Source organism: Microcaecilia unicolor, chromosome 4 (assembly GCF_901765095.1).
Source record: "Microcaecilia unicolor chromosome 4, aMicUni1.1, whole genome shotgun sequence".
Taxonomy (NCBI): domain Eukaryota; kingdom Metazoa; phylum Chordata; class Amphibia; order Gymnophiona; family Siphonopidae; genus Microcaecilia; species Microcaecilia unicolor.
In genome coordinates this window covers 278207478-278226526 of record NC_044034.1, presented here as the reverse complement: position 1 = coordinate 278226526, position 19049 = coordinate 278207478, and the positions used below count along the sequence as shown (strand labels likewise).

At 45.7% G+C, this 19049-nt stretch overlaps 1 protein-coding gene across 2 annotated transcripts in view; it reads right to left on the bottom strand.

Annotated features, from left to right (window-relative positions):
* Positions 1 to 19049, bottom strand: part of ARHGAP6 (Rho GTPase activating protein 6) — an 817167-nt gene that overhangs the window by 360777 nt on the left and 437341 nt on the right. Inside the window, exon 1 of one of the 2 annotated variants that reach the window (XM_030201606.1) lies at positions 12580 to 12877. The exons of the other annotated variant lie outside the window; for it this stretch is intronic. Coding sequence (XP_030057466.1) covers positions 12580 to 12621 — 42 coding nt within the window. The 5' untranslated portion in view covers positions 12622 to 12877. Of the gene's footprint in view, positions 1 to 12579; positions 12878 to 19049 lie in introns of those variants that run through there. 2 annotated transcript variants of the gene reach the window in all.

Below are 19049 nucleotides of genomic sequence, written 5' to 3'. Positions count from 1 at the left end.
AAACTGGGCAACACAATAATAATGGGGGATTTCAATTACCCGCATATAGACTGGGTTAATGTAACATCTGTACACGCAAGGGACATAAGATTTCTTGATGAAATCAAGGACAGCTTCATGGAACAGCTAGTTCAGGAGCCGACAAGAGAAGGAAAAATACTAGACTTAGTCCTTAGTGGTGCTCATGATCTAGTGCAGGGGGTAACGATACGAGGGCCGCTTGATAACAGTGATCATAATATGATCGGTTTTGATATTGGCATTGAAGGAAGTGAAACTAGGAAATCAAGTACGCTAGCGTTTAACTATAGAAAAGGTGATTACGACAAAATGAGAAAAATGGTGAAAAAAAGACTGAAAGGAGCAGCTCGCAGAGTAAAAAACTTGCATCAGGCGTGGATGCTGTTTAAAAACACCATCCTGGAGGTTCAGGACAAATATATTCCACGTATTAGAAAAAGGGAAAAAAAGACTAAACGTCAGCCGGCGTGGCTAAACAGTAAGGTAAAGGAAATCATTAGAGCCAAAAACAATCCTTCAGAAAGTGGAGAAGAGAACCAACTGAAAGTAACAGGATAGATCATAAGGAATGCCAAGCCAAATGCAAAGCGGAGATAAGGAGGGCAAAAAAGGACTTTGAGAAGAAATTAGCGTTGGAAGCAAAAATACATAGTAAAAATTTTTTTAGATACATTAAAAGCAGGAAACCGGCCAAAGAGTCGGTTGGGCCGCTGGACGAAAATGGTGTTAAAGGGGCGATCAAGGAGGACAAAGCCGTAGCGGAGAAATTAAATGAATTCTTTGCTTCGGTCTTCACCGAGGAGGATTTGGGGGGGACACCGGTGCCGGAAAGAATATTTGAAGCGGGGGAGTCGGAGAAACTAAACAAATTCTCTGTAACCTTGGAGGATGTAATGGGTCAGTTCAGCAAGCTGAAGAGTAGTAAATCACCGGGACCTGATGGTATTCATCCCAGAGTATTAATAGAACTAAAAAATGAACTTGCGGAGCTACTGTTAGAAATATGCAATCTGTCCCTAAAATCGAGTGTAGTACGGAAGACTGGAGGGTAGCCAATGTTACTCCGATTTTTAAGAAGGGTTCCAGAGGAGATCGGGAAATTATAGACCGGTGAGTCTGACGTCGGTGCCGGGCAAGATGCTGGAGGCTATTATTAAGAATAAAATTGCAGAGCATATACAAAAACATGGACTGATGAGACAAAGTCAGCACGGATTTAGTGAAGGGAAGTCTTGCCTCACCAATCTAATGCATTTTTCTGAGGGGGTAAGCAAACATGTGGACAATGGGGAGCCGGTTGATATTGTATATCTGGATTTTCAGAAGGCGTTTGACAAAGTGCCGCACGAAAGACTCCTGAAGAAATTGCAGAGTCATGGAATCGGAGGTAGGGTATTATTATGGATTAAGAACTGGTTGAAAGATAGGAAGCAGAGAGTAGGATTGCGTGGCCAGTATTCTCAGTGGAGGAGGGTAGTTAGTGGGGTCCCGCAGGGGTCTGTGCTGGGTCCGTTGCTTTTTAATGTATTTATAAATGACCTAGAGATGGGAATAACTAGTGAGGTAATTAAATTCGCCGATGACACAAAATTATTCAGGGTCGTCAAGTCGCAGGAGGAATGTGAACGATTACAGGAGGGACCTTGCGAGACTGGGAGAATGGGCGTGCAAGTGGCAGATGAAGTTCAATGTTGACAAGTGCAAAGTGATGCATGTGGGTAAGAGGAACCGAATTATAGCTACGTCTTGCAAGGTTCCGCGTTAGGAGTTACGGATCAAGAAAGGGATCTGGGTGTCGTCGTCGATGATACGCTGAAACCTTCTGCTCAGTGTGCTGCTGCGGCTAGGAAAGCGAATAGAATGTTGGGTGTTATTAGGAAGGGTATGGAGTCCAGGTGTGCGGATGTTATAATGCCGTTGTATCGCTCCATGGTGCGACCGCACCTGGAGTATTGTGTTCAGTACTGGTCTCCGTATCTCAAAAAAGATATAGTAGAATTGGAAAAGGTACAGCGAAGGGCGACGAAAATGATAGTGGGGATGGGACGACTTTCCTATGAAGAGAGGCTGAGAAGGCTAGGGCTTTTCAGCTTGGAGAAGAGACGGCTGAGGGGAGATATGATAGAAGTGTATAAAATAATGAGTGGAATGGATCGGGTGGATGTGAAGCGACTGTTCACGCTATCCAAAAATACTAGACTAGAGGGCATGAGTTGAAGCTACAGTGTGGTAAATTTAAAACGAATCGGAGAAAATGTTTCTTCACCCAACGTGTAATTAGACTCTGGAATTCGTTGCCGGAGAACGTGGTACGGGCGGTTAGCTTGACGGAGTTTAAAAAGGGGTTAGATAGATTCCTAAAGGACAAGTCCATAGACCGCTATTAAATGGACTTGGAAAAATTCCGCATTTTTAGGTATAACTTGTCTGGAATGTTTTTACGTTTGGGGAGCGTGCCAGGTGCCCTTGACCTGGATTGGCCACTGTCGGTGACAGGATGCTGGGCTAGATGGACCTTTGGTCTTTCCCAGTATGGCACTACTTATGTACTTATGTAACCAATAGCGCAAGACTTGAAATGGCAAGACCAAACCGAACTTCCAGCACTACATGACTCAAGCTTGCAGAGAGCCGCATCACAGTAGGGAAGGAGGAATAGAAACACAGAAAAATCTAGGCAAATAAAGACCATATGGCCTATCCAATTTGCTATAAATCTAAGCTGCCAAATTCCAGACCATTCCTTTAGTGTCAGGATTGTATACCCTATTGCAGATCTTGGTGTCATCCACAAAGAGGAAAACCTTACCAGATAGCCATTCAGTGATATCGCTTACAAAAGTGTTAAAAGAACCGGCCCAAGAACAAAAACTTTGTAGCACACCACTGGTAACTCCTTTTCATCAGGATGAACTCCATTTACCACTATCCTATGTCATCTTCCACTCAACCAGTTCCTAACCCAGTCAGTGTCTTTAGGGCCCCTACTGAGGGCACTCAGTTCGTCTATAAGGAACCATGTCAAAAAGGCTTTGCCCCTAAAACCTAAATACACCATATGTAGAACTCTCCCTCAATCCACCTCTCTGGTTGCCCAGTCAAAGAAATTAATCAGACTTGTCCGACAAGACCTGCCTCTAGTGAAATCATGTTGCCTCAGGTCCTATAATCCAACTATTTTCTGAATTAAAAGTGTTTTTATTAATTTACCTACCACAGAAAGACTTACTGGTCTGTACTTCCCAACCTCTTCTTTATTCTGCTTTTGTGGAGAGGAATCACATCTGCTCTTCCCCAGTACTCCGTGACCACTCTCAACTCTAGAGAAGCATTGAAAAGGTCAGCCAGCAGAGCCACTAGAACTTTCCTACCATCCGACACCATCACTTTATCCACCTTTAGTTTACCAGATCCTCAGGAACCCAGACCTCTGAAAAAAATTCAGGGACTACCACCCCCCATTCCTATTTATGTGTTTGTCTTCTGAGGTCGTGCTCCCGGCCCTTCAGCTGTGAACACAGAACAAAAATATCTGTTAAGCAATTCCACTTTATCTTTATTAACTTCTACATATTCCTCCCCTTCACCTTTGAATCTCACAATTCCACTTTTGTACTTCCTCCTATCACTAACATATCTAAAAGATGTCTTGTCCCCCATTTTACCGCATTGGCTAGTTTTTCTTCCACTTGCATCTTTGCTTTCCTGACTATTCTTACCAGCTTCTCTTAGCTTTTCCAGATATTGTCACCTGTCTTCCTCTTTCTGCTGTTTGTTCTGCAGCTGAGGTCAAGTGAGAGAACAGAGACTGGGTGAAGACAGGAGGAGGGGGGTACATGAAAGAGACACTGGGTGGGGATGGGACAACACACCATCATATTTTGCCACTATATGACAAAACATGCTGCAAAATATGACAGTGCATGTTTTGTCCCTCTGTATGTTACAAAATATAAAACGTGGCCCCCGACAGAAAAAGGTTGAACAAGCCTGTTCTAAACACTGTTGTCCTCCAATACACAAGAATATTAAAGCATCTTTACAGAGGAACTATGGAAGATAAAAATCATTTTATTCAAGTCATATGACATGACAGGCATATTTAAGTTGAATTTTTTGTTGCTTATCTTACTTGCATAAGCTTTTTCTTTCAATCAAGTTTTAACAAGCACAAGGTTGTTAAATAATGACCGTGTAAACCAGTAACTAAATTTTTGAGTTTGATACCAGCATTTTAGACCGCAGAATTTACAGCCTGACAACTGCCAGCAAAGAATGTAATTTCATAAGAGTTGAAGGTTCAATATGTTACCCTCAACACACACAGCCTGACCCCTTGCCTCAAAACCTTTTCCTTATAGCTTCTTCCTTCGGTCAGGAAGATTTAAAGCTACAATGAGGGCTAAAAACATTTTGCTTTATGCTTTTGTTTTAAAAGACTAGACCATGATCTTCAGCTTTCTTAAAGACCTCTATTGAGAAAGAAAGATTTACAACTGCCTACAGAGGCATTCTGTTTTCCAATATTTCAACAATTATTGTATTTGTACATGCCTCAATGACTATGTGCCATTTGGCCCAAACATGACAAAGAAAGTGTTTTTCAGACCCTGATGAAAAGGACGTGGTTCCTCAAGGTCTAAGTAACCGCACAACCTTTTCAATTCTCTCATCATAAAGAAATTCAGCACACATGGTACAAAGCAGGCAGAAGCGTAGCCAGATTTTGAAGTCAGGAGGAGAAGACGTTTTGTAAAATAGGCATGAGAAGCTGAAGGGCTGATCTGCATAGGCACTAGTTTATGCAAAATTCATTTGGGGGATTGGCCGCTCCCCTTGCACCCCACCTAGCTACCAGGGGCGTATCTGCGTGGGGCTACGGGGGCCTGGGCCCCGCAGATTTCTCCCTGGACCCCTCTACCGCCGTCAACCCTCCCCCACCGTCGCCGTGGGCTACCTTTGTTGGCGTGGGACCCCAACCCCCGCCAGCCGAGGTCCGCTTCCTCCTGCTGCTGCCTTTAAAAATATTCCTTCAGCTGGCGGGGGACCCCAACCCCCGCCAGCCGAGCCGAGGTCTTTTAAGTTCTTCTTCGATCGTCCTCCGTGCTGTTCAAAGCTGCTGAATCCAGTTTCGGAGTCTGACGTCGCTGCACGTTGTACATGCAGGACGTCAGACTCACAGCAAAGGTAGGTGATGGCAGCGGGGGGGGGGGGGTGACGGCGGCGGGGGGGGCTATAATGTGCTCCTCACTCTGGCTCTGGCCCCCCCCCTACTGCCGAACTTCAAATACGCCTCTGCTAGCTACACTTCTGAAAGCAGGACTGTAGTTCAAACAAATTGTAAAAAGTCTATGTACTGTAATGTGTTACATAATGCAACATATCCTCTCCAAAATAAAAACATGTGCAGTGGTGTTCTGAGGTCCGTAGCCATCCGGGGTGGATCGCTGCTGCGCATCCCCCCAGCACATCACCCCCTCCCCACACATCACCTCCAGGCGGCTCCACCCCCCCCCCCCCCCCCAGCACATCACCTCCTGGGGGTGTATGGAGTAGCCGAGTGGCTGTCAGTTCTGCTGGTTCCCTGCCCCAGAACAGGAAGTTAACATCAGAGGGAGGCGGGAACCGGCAGAGCAGACAGCCATGCGGCTGCTCTCTGCACCCAATTGCAGCGTGCACCCGGGGTGAACCGCCCCACCCTTGGTATGCTACTGGTGATGTGACTCCCACCAACAAGCCTTCTCTGGAGTAGTCCCCACACTCAAACACACTCTAATAAAGGTCTGCATTACAAGAAGCAGGTGAAAGCCTGTCTCTTCTCCCAAGATTTTAATGCAGGAAGCAACTAGCTAGCTAGTCACTCACACAAGGACCAACACCAGCTGTACATATTTATTTATTTATTTATTTTATTCCTCCCATTTGCATTCCACCTATAACTAACAACCTAACATCACATTCCATCTCACCAACGTACCATATCCTAAACAAAAAGTACGTTGACAGTAGCGTAGATTATTTGAAGAATAAGTGTCAAACTGGATTCTCCTTGCCACCGGTAATCTGTATACACCTAGACTTGCTTATCCATGTTTACTCTGAGATCATTTTAACACATCTTTTCTGATGCCACATATAGTTCTTCCTTTTATGTTTGCCACCCTTATTCATCCACTTACCCTATGCCCATCAATTAACCCTTTCATGTTCCTTACCTGAAAGGAGTGAAGCATTTAGGGACATGGAAATTTCATGGGCACGAAAGGGTTAAGATGTTCAATGTCAACATAGTAAATAAAATGCTGATAAATAGGTAAATACTAAGGGGTCCTTTTACTAAGGCATGCCGAAAAATGGCCTCCGCTAGTGTAGACGCGTGTATTGGACGTGCGCAGGTCCACTTTTCACTGAGATCTTACCACCACCCACTGACCTAGTGGTAAAGTCTCATGCATTAACCGGGCAGTAATGGTCTATGCGTGTACAATGCCGATTATCGTCCAGTTAGCGCCATGCACCGGAAAATTTCCAGCACGCTGAGTGGACGCACATAAAAAAAATGAAATTTCCACCTTGGCCACTCGGTGGCCAGGTGGTAGTTCAAAATTGACGTGCATAGGACAAAAGGAGTGAAGGAGTGGCCTAGTGGTTAGACCACCGGTCTTGAAATCCAGAGGTGGCCGGTTCAAATCCCACTGCTGCTCCTTGTGATCTTGGGCAAGTCACTTAACCCTCCATTGCCTCAGGTACAAACTTAGATTGTGAGCTCTCCTGGGACAGAGATTATCCAATGTAACTCACCTTGAGCTACTACTGAAAAAGGTGTGAGCAAAATTCAAATAAATAAAAGTATGCACCTTAGTAAAATGGCCCCTAAATAATAGGTGGAACAGAAATTCAGTGGCATCATTTCTTTAGTCCTGCTACACATTTGTAAAGCCTTTGTAGCCCAAACATGCTAAACTTACAGATATTACCCTGAACAGTGCTAGAAGTACTTGATGGGTAAGGATTTGGATTTAGATCTCAGCTTTTCCGTTATTAGCTCAAGGAAATTATATTCAGGTACAGCAGATGCTTCTTTTAAACTAGAAGGCTTACAATCTATGGGGCCAATAAGGATAGTTTTTAATACAGCTGAGCGCTAATGAATGTAAGCTGAGTACACAGTTTTTGCTCTTCAATGCAGTAAACTATTAGCATGCAAATTACAGCTACATTAAAAAATGTGCACTGTCAGAAAAAAAAACAGCACACATCATGGTGGTAGTTGGCCATTTGAAGGTGATGAGAAAAATATGTCTTCCTTCCTGTCAATGAATGAGCAGTGATGGGCTCACCTACGGATAGGAAGGGAAACATTAAAAAAAAAACAAAAAAACCTCACAGTCTACCTTCTGGTTGCCAAAAATCCCTGGTGATCTAGTAGACCCGTCCACCCCTGCCCACCGATCCTTTCCATAAACCTCAAAACTAAGTCTCTCATAGTCCAGTGTACTCCTACCTCCTAACCTTCCCCCCTCCCCCGCTACCATTTCAAAACTAAATCCCTGGTGGTCTATATCTAGCAACCATATCTCTCTTCTGGGAGGGGATCAAAAAATATTGACCAAGATGTTTGCTAATAGCTTGAGGCTCATTTTCAAAGCACACAGACTTACAAAGTTACATATTTTAATATGTAACTGTGTAAGTCTATGTGCTTTGAAAATGAGCACCTAAACATCTCCCCCCAGATTCTATATATGGTGACTAAAGTGCACGTGCAAATTAGCACGCACAGCCGATTTGTGCATGCAACTTAAATGATGAGCTAATCAGTAACAATAATTGGCTACTAACAATTAGTGGTGTTAATCACCCTTAATTGGAAGTTACGCACACATCATATTCTATAACGATCTGTGCGTAACTCCTATACTGTCGGATTCTACATATCGCGCCTAGTGTTCCACACCAAAATCTAAGCGTATTCCATAACAATGTGTGCAACTTTTAATTGACTTTGAAGCCATTCAGCATTTTTAACAAGCAATAATGAGCACTAATTGGCAATAATTAGAATTTATGTACATTACTCACTAAGCATATTCAGTAATGAACTGTGCCTAAATTATAAAGCCCACAGTTCAAAGCCCATGGTTATGGATGGGAAAGTAAGCGTTTGTGGGCATTCCCAAATTTACATGTATTGTTATAGAAAATGGCCCAGTGCGCATAAATCACGTTTCGGTTTGTGTAAATAGAGGCGCATAGTTTTAGGCACTGGGATATCAACTAGGCGTATTCTATATACCATACTCAAATCTTACAGAATATGCTTAGGCGAAAATGATTTCCACGTGGATTTTCCAAGCACCATATATAGAATCTGGCCCACAGCATGTAATTTCAAGGGGGTGTGTTTAGTAAGGGGGGTGGGGTCAGAGATGTTCCTATGAGTTATGCACATTTTTGAATGGAATGATGTTACTGTTTGAGATTCTGAATGGAATCTTGCTATTCTTTGGGGTTCTACATGGAATGTTGCTACTAATTGGGTTTCTGCCAGGACTTGTGACCTGGATTGGCCACTGCTAGAAGCAGGATACTGAGCTAGAAGGATCATTGGTTTGACCCAGTATGGCTATTCTTATGTTAAGTGAAAGCACATATGCCAGCTATAGAGCTAGTATTAAGTGCTTGTGCCTAAACACCAGAGATACACACATTAGTTTACTGTACTCTGTAAATTACACAAGTGAAGTCCTGCCTATGTTTTGCCATGTGTATGTCCATCTGGAAAATAAGGGTTTCTGAGGATATGCACGTATTTAAAGAAAAGTACTTAGGCTTGTACATATTGAATTTGCCTATGCCCTCACAAACATACATACAATACACACACAGGGCCAACCCAACCATTAGGGAAAACTAGGCACTTGCCTAGGGTAGCAGCTTCTAACAGGTAGCAAAAAAAGCAGCTGCAATTAGAGCAAGACAGTAAGGGCCAAGTTCTATATATGGTGCCAAAATCATTGCCAAAAAATGCACCCTAAGCTCTATATTATAAATGGTACTCTAAGTTGGATGCCATTTATAAAATACTTGTAGCATGTAGCACCAGGATCTGCACCAAACGTTCAGGTGCAAGGATTTACACCAGCTGAAACCTGGTCTAAATCCGCAGACTAAATTAAACATGGATCTGCCGTATTCTGTAACGTTATGCTACAGAATACGTAAATGTATAAATTCTTGGAACACCTCTCACCCACCCATGCCCCTCCCATGACCACGCCCCTTCTTGGATCCACACGTAAGAATTTATGCATGCCCTGCCTCCCCGCCACAGCCCTATACATGGGCTGACAGGGAACCCCAAGCCCTGACAGCAGAAGTCTACCTGTGGCAATATTCGGTGCTGTGCTGCCTGGCCTGCTTTTCTGCCCCAGGGTGCATGCTCGGTTTTAGGGAAACTGAGAATTTCAATAAAACGGAGCATGTGCATGAGTGAGGAGGGAGCAGCAGAGTGGGCAGTGTGGTAGCGGTTTGGGGACCCCCCACTAGCCAAACCTGCAGACTTTGTGGGGGGGGGGAGTCCAAACACAAATTTGGGGGGGCCCAGGCCACAGATATAGAGGTATTTATTTTGTACCTGGGGCAATAAAGGGTTAACTGATTTTTCCAAAGTCACAAGGTGCTGCAGTGGGAAGTGAACCCAGTTCTCTTGGTTCTCAGATTTGCTTCTCCATGGCTAACCACAAATAATCAGCAACACTTAACCAGTTACGTCCCTGAATATTCGCAGTTTGTGGCCAAGCCAAACCGGCTAACATGTGGCAGGCTGGTGTTGGACATTCTGGGTCCCAGGGCAGAAACCGGGGAGGGGCCCAAAAGCTGGCCGTCAGACTATGACTCCTTTAGTTTGAGACAGGTTTGGGGTTAGGTGCAGATATTCAGCCCTTAACTGCATTAGATAACCACATAAATTGCAGTCCTATCTTTAAGCAGCTCAGCTTAAGCAGTTATGCGGTTATGTGCAATATCCAGCCCTTAGGTTTTAGTAAAAACGCCGACTGCCGCTGGCTGGATATCTACCCCAATGTTTCTATGAATCCAACAAGTGATGGCAGTTGCTGCTCAGGTAACAGTACCAAACAGGTGATGCACAAAACCTAAAGATACCCCCTGTATTTTCATGCTGAACTAATTTCAAAAGAAGCATATTTGATATATACCTTCACTTCAGTGTATCCCTTCTGCTTTTCTGTTTCACTAAAGTGAACGTACTGACATCTAGCAGTACATAACTGCAGCACTGCTTTCCAACAACTTTCAGCTAAACGTAACCAAATACATTCTTTGGAAAAATTGATTTTTAAGCCCAGGGTGGAGCGATAGCGGTCGGGGCCACCGGGCAGTAGGGGGTCATTGCCCCCCCCCCCCCGTCACTGCCTGCCACCACATCGCTTCCCCCCTCCCGCACATCACAGCTCACCACCACCACCGCAGTAGCCGCCCCTCCCTCACACTACAGACCCCTACCGCTACTGTGCCTGTTACTGGCACCACGGCAGCCATGTTTTCAAAATGGCTGCCAATATTTCCTGCAATAGTCTTGCGGGTCTTGGCAATTTCGTGAGACTACTGCAAGAAGTCTTAGCAGTCATTTTTAAACACAGCAGCACCAGGCACAAGCAGAGTAGCGGCGGTGGGCAGGAAAAAGTGGGAATCTTTCCTGCCCCCCCCGCAGAGGCCACTAGACCACCAGGGCCTTTCAAGGTATGACCGCCAGGGAGGACAACCGGGCAGATCCTCTGGGGTCTCAGGCACTGCCCGGTTGCCTAAATGGTCAATCCACCCCTGTTAAAATCACTTCTGCCCTATCATTATGAGCAAGACTGTATTTGAGATGCGTTTCTATGAGCAAGATCAAACAGCAGATCCCAGGGGATATGAGAGGGCATGGAATTGGACAGCCAGAAGAAGAGGAGCAGAATAAAGACAATGCCTCAGGGTCCTGAAGGAAGCAGCAGCAAACTTTCTTTGATTCAAGAATTTACACACTCAAAAGTTGGTGCCCTAAGGCAGGATTTCTCAACCCTCTCCTGGAAGCACACCTTGACAGTTTTTCATTATCACCACAATGATTATGCAGGAGACAGATTTGTATATAATGGGTGTCTGCTATATGCAAAGTTATTTCATGCATATTCACTGCAGTAATCAAAAAACCCAACTGGCTAGCTGTGCCTTCAGGAGGGGATGGCAAAGCACTTCTCTGGTCCTATATATGGGCCTGATTTTTGAGGCTCTTACACTGAATTTGAAACCTGCTAAAGAATGAGTTCCAGTCAGGACTGGAGCAATGTGATTTGCCTTTATTATATGCAGGTACCTTTCTCTTGCGGTCCTTTTAACAAGCTGCTATAGAAAATGGCCTTAAATGGGGTTTTCCCCCAGCATGCTAAAGCCATTTTTACTGCAGCAGTAAAAAGACCAATTTTTCAATGGCCACGCGGCCATTAAAAAAGATTACAGACACCTATTTTGTAGCGATCACGTGGTAATCCTGCGCTAAATTGTATCACTATTGCTGTGGATTCTTTCATTATTGTGATATACCAATAAAAATGAGTTATCTATAATTAGTTAGCATGCAGTAATGTGGACACACTGATTAGTGCAGAAATGGCCACACTCTGCCCCCAGACACCTGACTAGCCTGCACAAATTGTGAACTTACTGGGCACCGCATTCAGACCCTCTTAAGCTACAGCTTGGTAAAAGGACCTCTCTGTCCCTTGTGCCCACAAGCTACATTTTTGTGCCTGGGGCAAAGGTGGTTTGGTGACTTCGCCAGAGTCACAAGAAGCTGCAGTGCTAATAGAGCCCAGTTCCCCAGGTTCTCAGCCCACTGCACTAACCTTTTCCCAACTCTCCCATACAGCTCCTCCTACCTCACTGGTTGGGGGGGGGGGAATCTTGAACAAAATCAAGTGCCAGTGTGTGGTAAGACAGGAAAAAATGTAATTTGGATGGATTGTGGGGGGGGGGGGGGGGGGCTCAAAAAGGTGGATGGAGTGTTTAAATTCTGTCAAATTTGCAGAATCTTGATATATTTTTTTTAGTATACAGAATTCCACCAGGAGACAGTAAAGCGCATAAAATCAAGGGCGCACAAAGGTCCCCCCCGTGGACATTTACTTCACATGCACGCGCAGCAACCCCCAACTGTTCCCTCCAAGAAATATTGGAGTGCATGACCACGCGCAATAATGCGCGCATTAACGCACCAGCTCCGGTAGCTCAGCTCACCTCCCACTGACCCCCTCCAGAGGAGCCAACTTTTGTAAACGACAGAGCATTAACCACAACACAAATTACTCTTCCCTGGACACAACGAAGGACCTTGCTCAGTATCGGGGGCCGGGGTGTTCTATACCCCCAAGAGCTTGCAGCTAATATCCAGGACGTTCATTTACTACCTCGCAGCGAATTACTGCCACCATCGCTACTTATCTGCTACAACCCAATGCAGCAGGTGACGACCAGCACCAGCCATTAGGTACTTACCGCATAAGAAAGCTGCTTATCACAGAACACCGTGTCTCCCATGACCGAAGGCTTTGCAGAAATCCACAAGCCAACTGCCTGTTGCCTCCCCTCTGCAAAACCGAAGCAGTAAAAGCAGAATCCTCCTACCGACTCTGCTGGCTTACTGGACCATCATTCAATGACTTTCCGTTGTTCTTTTGCACTCCTCACTCCCTGGTAGTGTTCTCTGTTGTTGTTATTATTTCAGTTCTTGCAAAATCCAAACCATAGCATGCCATACCAGAGGAAGAATTCAGAAATAGTGGGCAGTAGCAGCGCTGAGCTGCCTGGCTTACTTTAAACGCAGGACTTCTTTTCCTCCTTAGGGAAGGGGCGGAGCCGGAGCCGGAGCTGGCCCGGGACTCCCCTCCCCCTCTCGCTCCCTGAGCTTAGATAAAACTTCCTTACGTTATTCTCATCCTCTTTATTTGTCTGCTTGCAATAGTTTGTTGGGGTTTCCCGTCATTTCTCCTTAAAAGAAAATTGCTCCTTTTTTTTTTTTTTTTCAAAGAAGCATGTTTAGTGCCCCTTCTGTAAGCAATTTTATGATGCATTGTGGTGTGGGGTGGGGAAACTACATGTAAAACCCCTTTCCTATCCCTTCCCCCCCCCCCCCCCCACCCTTTATGATTGGAGTCTCAAAGCTCTGGGTGGATGGGTGGAGTTATTCCATTTTCCCTGGGGCAGCCAGTGTTTCCTGCTGGGCTGAGAGTCTTGTACACCCAGAACCTATAGGGTTTTTTTTTCTACTGACAGATGTGGTTGTCATTCTTATTGTTGGTGGTGTTAACCAATTTTTCAGAGAAAGAGAAAGCTAGATTCTATATATGGCATCTGAAAATTCTGCGCAGAAAAAAAAAATATGCCTTAGGCGTATTCTCGAAAGTACACCTAAATATTATAGAATGCACTTACATTTCCACATGGTATATAGCAGTGATGGCGAACCTTTCAGAGACCGAGTGCCCAAACAGCAACCCAAAATCTAATTATTTATCGCAAAGTGCCAACAGGGCAATTTAACCTGAATAACAGAACTTAAATCCGCCCCCCCCACCCCCCCCCCCCCCCCCCGAGAACCGTCATTTAAATATTCAAAATTTTACATCATCGGTGAAAAGCTTAATCATTACAATGTTTGGAATTTACTTGTTAAATCACTGACTCTTAAAACCCTCTCTGTGCCTTTTAGTATGAGGCATTATGAAGTGGATTCTTAGGTTACACCACATTGTTCTTCAGCCACATCACTCTCTACCAATCTGAAGGAAAACCCAGCATCAGCTAGTACAGGCGTGCTAGTTCGTATCAGTGAATTAAGAACAGGTTGAGGAGGTGACATACGCCTCAGAGGGGAGAGAGAAACTGTAGCTAAGGAGAGGATACTCACTTGTGTCTGCTGACCCTGGTGCACCAATTGGTCTTAAATTCTGGCCCATAGGACCACGTACTGATGGTAATGTCACTGCAGTAGCACTCATAGTTTGCCCTTTCCTCCTCTTTCTCATATCACAGAAGATGCTATGTCCCTACTCCTCTGAGTTCAGAAGGGGCTCGAAAGAGGAGTGGCCTGCCCCTTTCGGCACACGTGTACTGCGGCAGGGCCCAGCTCTTTTCGGGCTTCAAGCCCCGGATGAAGGCATCACCAGCAGGGGGTCTGCTGAAGTGCCTGCCCGATCAGCAGAAGGTAGCATTCAGTTCCGGTCAGATGTCCGCTTCAAAGACTGTGCGGTAGGGCCACGCTCTTATCGGGCTTCAAGCCCCAGATGATGGCTTCACCAGCAGGGGGTCCGATGCAGTGCCTGCCTGAATGGCAGAAGGTAAGATTCATCCCAGTCAGATGGCTCTGTTCTGGGCTCGCTCTCTGCGTTTCTTCAATGTTCCGGGCTGCCGGCAGTGTCAGTGCAGTAAGCACATTGCCTCCGGCGGCTCCGGAAGCTCTCCCTCTGTTGCAGCATCCCGCCTATGTGGGACAGGAAACTGTAACAGAAGGAAAGCTTCCGGGCCGCTGAAGGCAGTGTGCTTACTGCACTGACACTGCCGGCAGCCCGGAACATTGAAGAAACAAGCCAGAGAGGTACAGAGAAGCAAGCCAGCCCAGAACAGAGCCAGATGACGTAAAAAACCTGAGATAACTACTTTTCCCTCTCCTCCAGTGGCTGGGCGCGCGTGCCAACAGCGAGGGCTCTGCGTGCCCTCTCTGTCACGCGTGCCATAGGTTCGCCATCACTGGTATATAGAATACACTGAGCACCTCTCCACACAAACAAATTTAGTCATGGCCATTTACACCATCCCAACACCTAAAGCCAGCGTATTCTATAACGCACAAAGATTTTAGAAATTCACATGCCCCGCCTATGACCACACCCCCTGTTCAACTACGTGACTTAGAATTTACATGCACCACATTACAGAATTATTGAGTTGTGCGCATAAATCGTAATGCCAATTAGTGCTGATAATTGCTTAACATCCAATAGACAGTGCTAATTAGCTAGTTAACCAATTAAGTTACACATATTGTTATAGAATACATTTCAATTTCCGCATAGAAATTAAGGCACAATATATAGAATACAGCAGTCTATCTCAGAGAGGGGAATTTTTAATAGTGCGTCTTAAGTCGGACTTTGGACATTTTGTGCTAAACGTCCAAAATACGAATAGAAAACATACCCATTTTCGAAAAAAGGTTTTGTGCTTTGTGCATTTATCTTTTCAGGCCATTTTTTTGGGGGGGGGGAAACTTACAAGTTAAAAATGCACAAAACAAAGCTACTGGGATGTAGGAAGGGCCAGCAATTTTAGCAGACAGGAGCCAAATCATTGCCAAAAAATGCACCCTAAGCTCTATATTAGAAATGGTACTCTAAGTTGGATGCCATTTATAAAATACTTGTAGCATGTAGCACCAGGATCTGCACCAAACGTTCAGGTGCAAGGATTTACACCAGCTGAAACCTGGTCTAAATCCGCAGACTAAATTAAACATGGATCTGCCGTATTCTGTAACGTTATGCTACAGAATACGTAAATGTATAAATTCTTGGAACACCTCTCACCCACCCATGCCCCTCCCATGACCACGCCCCTTCTTGGATCCACACGTAAGAATTTATGCATGCCCTGCCTCCCCGCCACAGCCCTATACATGGGCTGACAGGGAACCCCAAGCCCTGACAGCAGAAGTCTACCTGTGGCAATATTCGGTGCTGTGCTGCCTGGCCTGCTTTTCTGCCCCAGGGTGCATGCTCGGTTTTAGGGAAACTGAGAATTTCAATAAAACGGAGCATGTGCATGAGTGAGGAGGGAGCAGCAGAGTGGGCAGTGTGGTAGCGGTTTGGGGACCCCCCACTAGCCAAACCTGCAGACTTTGTGGGGGGGGGGGAGTCCAAACACAAATTTGGGGGGGCCCAGGCCACAGATATAGAGGTATTTATTTTGTACCTGGGGCAATAAAGGGTTAACTGATTTTTCCAAAGTCACAAGGTGCTGCAGTGGGAAGTGAACCCAGTTCTCTTGGTTCTCAGATTTGCTTCTCCATGGCTAACCACAAATAATCAGCAACACTTAACCAGTTACTGTCCCTGAATATTCGCAGTTTGTGGCCAAGCCAAAACCGGCTAACATGTGGCAGGCTGGTGTTGGACATTCTGGGTCCCAGGGCAGAAACCGGGGAGGGGCCCAAAAGCTGGCCGTCAGACTATGACTCCTTTAGTTTGAGGCAGGTTTGGGGTTAGGTGCAGATATTCAGCCCTTAACTGCATTAGATAACCACATAAATTGCAGTCCTATCTTTAAGCAGCTCAGCTTAAGCAGTTATGCGGTTATGTGCAATATCCAGCCCTTAGGTTTTAGTAAAAACGCCGACTGCCGCTGGCTGGATATCTACCCCAATGTTTCTATGAATCCAACAAGTGATGGCAGTTGCTGCTCAGGTAACAGTACCAAACAGGTGATGCACAAAACCTAAAGATACCCCCTGTATTTTCATGCTGAACTAATTTCAAAAGAAGCATATTTGATATATACCTTCACTTCAGTGTATCCCTTCTGCTTTTCTGTTTCACTAAAGTGAACGTACTGACATCTAGCAGTACATAACTGCAGCACTGCTTTCCAACAACTTTCAGCTAAACGTAACCAAATACATTCTTTGGAAAAATTGATTTTTAAGCCCAGGGTGGAGCGATAGCGGTCGGGGCCACCGGGCAGTAGGGGGTCATTGCCCCCCCCCCCCCCGTCACTGCCTGCCACCACATCGCTTCCCCCCTCCCGCACATCACAGCTCACCACCACCACCGCAGTAGCCGCCCCTCCCTCACACTACAGACCCCTACCGCTACTGTGCTGTTACTGGCACCACGGCAGCCATGTTTTCAAAATGGCTGCCAATATTTCCTGCAATAGTCTTGCGGGTCTTGGCAATTTCGTGAGACTACTGCAAGAAGTCTTAGCAGTCATTTTTAAACACAGCAGCACCAGGCACAAGCAGAGTAGCGGCGGTGGGCAGGAAAAAGTGGGAATCTTTCCTGCCCCCCCGCAGAGGCCACTAGACCACCAGGGCCTTTCAAGGTATGACCGCCAGGGAGGACAACCGGGCAGATCCTCTGGGGTCTCAGGCACTGCCCGGTTGCCTAAATGGTCAATCCACCCCTGTTAAAATCACTTCTGCCCTATCATTATGAGCAAGACTGTATTTGAGATGCGTTTCTATGAGCAAGATCAAACAGCAGATCCCAGGGGATATGAGAGGGCATGGAATTGGACAGCCAGAAGAAGAGGAGCAGAATAAAGACAATGCCTCAGGGTCCTGAAGGAAGCAGCAGCAAACTTTCTTTGATTCAAGAATTTACACACTCAAAAGTTGGTGCCCTAAGGCAGGATTTCTCAACCCTCTCCTGGAAGCACACCTTGACAGTTTTTCATTATCACCACAATGATTATGCAGGAGACAGATTTGTATATAATGGGTGTCTGCTATATGCAAAGTTATTTCATGCATATTCACTGCAGTAATCAAAAAACCCAACTGGCTAGCTGTGCCTTCAGGAGGGGATGGCAAAGCACTTCTCTGGTCCTATATATGGGCCTGATTTTGAGGCTCTTACACTGAATTTGAAACCTGCTAAAGAATGAGTTCCAGTCAGGACTGGAGCAATGTGATTTGCCTTTATTATATGCAGGTACCTTTCTCTTGCGGTCCTTTTAACAAGCTGCTATAGAAAATGGCCTTAAATGGGGTTTTCCCCCAGCATGCTAAAGCCATTTTTACTGCAGCAGTAAAAAGACCAATTTTTCAATGGCCACGCGGCCATTAAAAAAGATTACAGACACCTATTTTGTAGCGATCACGTGGTAATCCTGCGCTAATTGTATCACTATTGCTGTGGATTCTTTCATTATTGTGATATACCATAAAAATGAGTTATCTATAATTAGTTAGCATGCAGTAATGTGGACACACTGATTAGTGCAGAAATGGCCACACTCTGCCCCCAGACACCTGACTAGCCTGCACAAATTGTGAACTTACTGGGCACCGCATTCAGACCCTCTTAAGCTACAGCTTGGTAAAAGGACCTCTCTGTCCCTTGTGCCCACAAGCTACATTTTTGTGCCTGGGGCAAAGGTGGTTTGGTGACTTCGCCAGAGTCACAAGAAGCTGCAGTGCTAATAGAGCCCAGTTCCCCAGGTTCTCAGCCCACTGCACTAACCTTTTCCCAACTCTCCCATACAGCTCCTCCTACCTCACTGGTTGGGGGGGGGGGGGGGAATCTTGAACAAAATCAAGTGCCAGTGTGTGGTAAGACAGGAAAAAATGTAATTTGGATGGATTGTGGGGGGGGGGGGGGGCTCAAAAAGGTGGATGGAGTGTTTAAATTCTGTCAAATTTGCAGAATCTTGATATATTTTTTTTTAGTATACAGAATTCCACCAGGAGACAGTAAAGCGCATAAAATCAAGGGCGCACAAAGGTCCCCCCCGTGGACATTTACTTCACATGCACGCGCAGCAACCCCAACTGTCCCTCCAAGAAATATTGGAGTGCATGACCACGCGCAATAATGCGCGCATTAACGCACCAGCTCCGGTAGCTCAGCTCACCTCCCACTGACCCCCTCCAGAGGAGCCAACTTTTGTAAACGACAGAGCATTAACCACAACACAAATTACTCTTCCCTGGACACAACGAAGGACCTTGCTCAGTATCGGGGGCCGGGGTGTTCTATACCCCCAAGAGCTTGCAGCTAATATCCAGGACGTTCATTTACTACCTCGCAGCGAATTACTGCCACCATCGCTACTTATCTGCTACAACCCAATGCAGCAGGTGACGACCAGCACCAGCCATTAGGTACTTACCGCATAAGAAAGCTGCTTATCACAGAACACCGTGTCTCCCATGACCGAAGGCTTTGCAGAAATCCACAAGCCAACTGCCT